The sequence below is a fragment of the Ranitomeya imitator genome, chromosome 4 (genome assembly GCF_032444005.1).
Source record: "Ranitomeya imitator isolate aRanImi1 chromosome 4, aRanImi1.pri, whole genome shotgun sequence".
Lineage (NCBI taxonomy): Eukaryota > Metazoa > Chordata > Amphibia > Anura > Dendrobatidae > Ranitomeya > Ranitomeya imitator.
The window spans coordinates 524,289,622-524,295,621 of record NC_091285.1 but is presented as its reverse complement, the minus strand read 5'-3'; the positions used below and the strand labels follow the sequence as shown (position 1 = coordinate 524,295,621).

General features: G+C 43.5%; 1 protein-coding gene across 1 annotated transcript in view; it reads right to left on the bottom strand.

Annotated features, from left to right (window-relative positions):
- Positions 1 to 1,478: 1,478 nt before the first annotated feature.
- LOC138676639 (zinc transporter ZIP1-like) overlaps positions 1,479 to 6,000 on the bottom strand; it is an 18,485-nt gene continuing 13,963 nt past the window's right edge. Inside the window, exon 3 of the mRNA XM_069766139.1 lies at positions 1,479 to 3,207. Coding sequence (XP_069622240.1) covers positions 2,533 to 3,207 — 675 coding nt within the window. The 3' untranslated portion in view covers positions 1,479 to 2,532. The remainder of the gene's footprint in view (positions 3,208 to 6,000) is intronic.

Below are 6,000 nucleotides of genomic sequence, written 5' to 3'. Positions count from 1 at the left end.
TTTTGCACACATTATCATCACTGTCCCCGATGGGGCTCACAATCTAGAATTCCTATCAGTATGTCTTTGGAATGTGGGAGGAAACCGGAGTGCCCGGAGGAAACCCACGCAAACACAGAGAGAACATACAAACTCTTTGCAGATGTTGTCCTGGGTGGGATTAGAACCCAGGACTCCAGCGCTGCAATGCTAACCACTGCGCCACCGTGCTGATATAGATATATATATATATATATATATAATTTTTTTTTTATTTGGGGGGGGGGGGGGGGAACTCGAAACTAGTCATCATCTGGGCACACAGACAGGGGTGAATGTCACAGCCCATGTCCCCGCCTGAAATGAAGAACCATTAGTGACATCCGTTCCGGGGGCTGGGCTAGTTTTAGCTATCTTGAGCATGCGTTTGTTGTCAATTTCGACATATGCTCAGTGCAAGCACCCTTATCACTGCAATATTCCTTTCAAAGCAGTGACTATGCACTCCCCTGCCAGCTCTGATAAGAAGTGATGAACTGCCAAGAGAGTGCACTGTCAGCACACATTGTAGGGAGTGAACCCGTCCACACCCCCAAAAGTGATGTCCCTTTTGGGGGAGATGGGGGTGAGGCTGCTATCTGCTTGCAGTTTTCTCTTGTTACTATACAATGCACTCTGCTGGCTTATCACTTCTCATTAATGCCACCAAAGGAGCGCACAATCACTCTGCATTGAAATAAATATTGCAGTGAAAAGAAAGCACATACTAAATCATACAGAGGTAGTGTTCTGTCTCCGCCATCTAATTTGTTACCTCTGATTATCTGCATAATTTGCAGTTTTCTTAGTAGCTAGTATACAGTAACTGATATATTCATACCTTTGTCTGTAGTGTTTTGGCTCCCTCTAGCATGTTCACAGTTCTATTTTCTGTTTTTTATTGTCCATGTCTGATTCTCCTCCCCTTTGCAAAGCATTATGGTAGCTCGGCCTACATCTCCCTCCATTTTCTTTTCACTTCCTTCAGTCTGCTTTCAAGGAAAGACGCTTCCACTTCATCCCCCTTGCGATTGCATTGCCGGTATGCCCTTATGCTTTCTGTAGGTAATTTCTGCTCTAATATTAGCTTAGCTTAGTCAGTTGTACTCCTAGTTCAGTTACTAACCTTGTAAATGTTAATACATAATGTACAACATGTTTAGTATGTATTTCTGCTATACCATGCACTGATTGTATGTATATGATTGTTTACAGTTTCACCACATCAATATACTACTACGTTCAAAAAAGCACAGACTCAAACACAGTCGTCATATTGGACTCCGGTATAAAGGTTTAGCTGCCTGTATAGCTACATATGAGCCTGCCTCATTTAGTGAGGACAGAACAGGTAGTTTAATGCTTTTTTTTAGCCTGACCAAGACCAGAAATACAGTGTATAGTATACATCACAACAGAAGCAGATAATATTAAACACAAAAACACATAAGGAAACTCAATAAGAGAATTTGGTAACAGTTTATTTGTTTGTAGCAACTGTACACTTATAAAGTATAAGTAAAGGCACTAGCTTATTAAAAATCCAGTCTAGGAAACGACGTTGATGGCTTGTATGAAGAATTGATTTAGGGATAGGCGAATTAAGGAAGCACTCCCATTACCTTTTTCCTCTAAACCTGTGTAAAAATGTTAGTGTAGTGTAGATTCCAGGTGTTCATATATTCACCCAACGCTTTCTTCTGTTCCCTGCACCATTCAATCCTATTCTGAGTAACATGATGGCAGATCAGACTCTCCTGATCACACTGCGTCTGTGACCCAGAAGTGTTTTTTTTTTTTTTATTTATTTTTTTACAATGTTAGTCTATGCAACATCATAATGAGGCTCCATAGATTTACATTGTAAAAGACTCCTGACTCCTGCAGAGCTCATTGTGATCCGGAGACGTTAGCAATAGACGACTATTACACACTGACACTACACTAAAATATATGCAGGCTTAAGAAAAAAAGTTAATGAGCATGCTTCTTTAAGTTGGACAGTCAACATATTATATTATTATATGAACATTAATATATTGGATGTGCATTTGTCTCCACACATGCCATGGCATAATTTTTCTGTTGATTGGTTGCTTGCAGAAGACAAGTGTTTGAGCCTTTGACCCTATAGTTAGGCCGTCAATGTTATTTCCCAGGGAATCATACAACTGGCTACTAATTGTTTTCCTTAGACTGGCTAAACATCAAAAAGTTGGCAGATTAAAATTAAAAAAAAAAAAAAAAATGCTTTCAATAACTAAAAACTAAATATTGAGAAATATAGAAGTCTCCACAGTTAGTTTATTGAAGATCCTACTATACTGAGGCTTTCATGATTCTCATGTTTGATCATTTAATTGTTTGGGAAATGGGAAACAATAAAAGAAATTAAAAAGAAAAAAAAAAAAAATCTACACAATTCTTAGTGCATAAAAAAATAAAATTTGTCCCTTTCCTTCAAGTCTCTCAGGTAAATAAAGGCAAGCACAAAAACATAATGGTGAATTATTTTCACCCTAAAAACCTTAGTCCTGCCATACCAGAAAATCCCAGCAGTATAAAAATGACTTTAGGCAGTCGCCATTTGTTGGAGTTTAGTTCATGAGGTAAAATCTCCAGGAAGGTTATGTACACGAAGGTCCCGGCAGCTAAGCCTTCTAGAGTAGCCGGAATCAGACTGCTTTCATTGCTCTGCGTCTGCATCACCCCAATCCCTATGCCGATACCGATAGGGGACATGAGGGCAAACATCACCATTGAAAGCACAAACCACTTGACCTTCACATTGCTCTGCATTAAGAGCAGTGATAGACTCACAGCAATTATACTTTTGTGGATGAGAATAGCAATCGCTATTTGTAGGACCTCTGTGTCGGCGCTCTGGAGCCCAATGGCAATTCCTTCAAAGATGGAGTGCAGAGACAAGGAGAGGATAAGTATGAAGCAGCGGAAGGAGGAGTGAGCATTGAAATCCACGTGGAAGTGGCGCCTGGCGTGTTCCACATTGTGACGTTGGCCATTGTGTGAGTGGCCATGCTCCTGGACAGCTGCAGAGCTGGCACTGCTGGATAATAACGGGGCGTTCTCTTCAGTCAGCCCATTGCTGCACTCCAGAACAATGCGTTCTACAATCAACACCAGGAGGACTCCAAGCCCCAGGATGAATTCCGGCAGAGGGAAGTTTGTCTAAAGATGAAATGAGAAAACCACATAAAATTAGTGGAAAAAAGAAAAGGCGCTCTGCATGACCAAAAACCCTCAGTCCCTACAAACATTAATTGGATATGTGCACATGTCTTTACCATAGTGGCGCACCAGAGATGCCAATTCAGGAAAATGCCAATTGCTTTCCTGATGTGGCTTCTGTGGTGGTTTTTCTGCTCATGCAAAACAGTTGACAGCGCTACATCAGGAATTTTAAGGGCTATTAGGCCGGGTGCCCGAGATCCGGAACTAGCTGCGTTTTGGAAGCAACGTACGTTCGTTGTGTCCAAAGCACTGCAGTCTATTGAACGCAGGTAAATCCTCATGTGTTCACTGAACTGTGCAGATTTACAGCATCCAATACATTGAGTTGGCGAAATTTCTCTTGCGGAGACCAGAAATGTTGCGGTCTGGAAAGACGAGCCACATGTCAGTCTGCGTGGGTGATCCAAGGGCGTCTGGTGCATAGTGGACGTGGGAGTTCTCGAAATCCCAGCCCCTCTGCTGTAACAGCTGGCTCCTGCAGGTTATAAGCATGCAGCAAACACAGCAACTCCAGATCGTGGGCACATACCCTTTAAGGGTACATTTCTGTAAAGCAGCACGAATCTGAAAATTAAACAGAAACCGTCAGAAGCATGATGTAGAGAAAGACCCTGAATCCAACAATATGTCAATTAGTTTACTGGGTGCAGCTGTCATGACAGTTTTCAGAATTAGCAAAGTAGCAGAGCTGAAAAAGTCAACCCCACCCACACCAGGCTCTCTATGTACATTGCCCATAGACAGCGAGCTGCTCATCACAGGAGGGGGTGGAGTAGGATGAGAACTCATGTGCCATCTAGTCACAGCAGTGATAATGTCCTGGGGATAAAACCTTCAGTGTAAGTAAAAAACATCACACAGCCCGACATGTCATACATTGTTGAATTATGTATTTTATCCCCTACCTCTGGCTGTCCTCAAATTACATAGCAAAAACCTGCTGACAGATTTCCTTTAAAGAGTGTGTCTAGTGAAAACAAGTTATTAGGTGATAACTGATTGATCATTTGGAGTCCGACTGCCAGGACTTGCACCAGTCAGCAGAACAGGGAATTCGTACCCAAACATGGTACTTTTAGCCAAATTAGAATGGTGCTAGAGGTCGCATGCCCAACCGCCACTTAACTCATTCCCTATGGGGCTGTCGGAAAAAGCCAAACACAGGGCTCAGAAGCCCCATATAGAATGAATGGAGCAAGGGTCAAGCATGCGCATTGCTGAGAAATCATGGCTCCCGTCTGCAGATTGCTACGGTTCCCAGCGCTCAGGCTCCCACTCATCTATACGTTATCACTTATCTGCTGGGTTCACATGAGCGTATAAAACATTGTCAAGAGCTTAATCTAGAAAACTCAAGGCAGTTTTTCCACTCTTCAGCCATGACCATTTACAGGTTCCCCATGTTAAAGTGCAATGCATCAATAAAAACAAAACCAAGAAAAATTTTTTTTGGATAATATACAGAGGTTTCCTATGGGATGTTTTTTTCTACATACCTATGGCTCTGAATGGGTGAATCTGACCTAACATATGGAAGAAACTAGTGCATGCTGAGAATTGTCACATGCAGATTCCATCAGTGAAAACACAAACAAGAAAACCTTATCCGAACTGTCCCATTGAATAACATTGGTTCTAGTGCAGTCTTGTTTGTTCACAGACAGCACTCGGATGGAAAATACGCTCATGTGAACCTACCTAGCTTGTGGATAGATAGGGGTAGGGGGAAGGGGGGTTTCTAGTGGAAACAAGTTACCCTATATACTCGAGTATAAGCCGAGATTTTCAGCCCATTTTTTGGGCTGAAAGTCCCCCTCTCGGCTTATACTCAAGTCATACCCAGGGGTCGTCAGGGGAGGGGGAGCGGGGGCTGTGTAATTATACTCAACTGCTCGTGGCGCGGTCCCTGCAGGTCCCTGGCTTTGACAGCTTCTTCCTGTACTGAGCGGTCACATGGTACCGCTCATTACAGTAATGAATATGCGGCTCCACCTCCCATAGGGGTGGAGCCGCATATTCATTACTGTAATGAGCGGTAACGGTGACCGCTCAGTACAGGAAGAAGCTGCGGTGCTGGGGAACCAGGGACTGCACCGCACCAGGAGCGGGTAAGTGTAATGGGGAGGGGGAGCGCTGCCCGATATTCACCTGCTCCCCGTTCCGGGCGCAGCTCTGTCTTCAGCGTTTTCTGCAGTGACGCTCAGGTCATAGGGCGCGGTAACGTTGTTAGTGCGTGCCCTCTGCCTGAGCGTCGGTGCAGAAGACGCTGAAGATGGAGCGGCGCCGGAACAAAGTCAGGTGAATACTGAAAGTGCCGGGGGCCTGAGCGACGGAGAGGCGAGTATGTCTTTTTTTTATCGCAGCAAAAGCAAATGGGGCAAGTGTCTGTATGGAACATCTTATGGGGCCATAACGTTTGTGCAGCACTATATGGGGCAAGTGTCTGTATGGGGCCATAATCAGCGTTTGTGCAGTACTATATAGGGCAAATATCTTTATGGAGCATCTTATGAGGCCATAACGTTTGTGCAGCACTATATGGGGCGAATATCTTTATGGAGAATCTTATGGGGCCATAATCAACATTTGTGCAGCATTATATTGGGCAAATGTGTCTATGGAGCATCTTATGGAGTCTTTATGCAGGATTGTATGGGGCATATTTAAATATGGAGCATCTTATGGGGCCATAATGAACTTTATGGAGCATTATATGGGGCTCCTGATTCA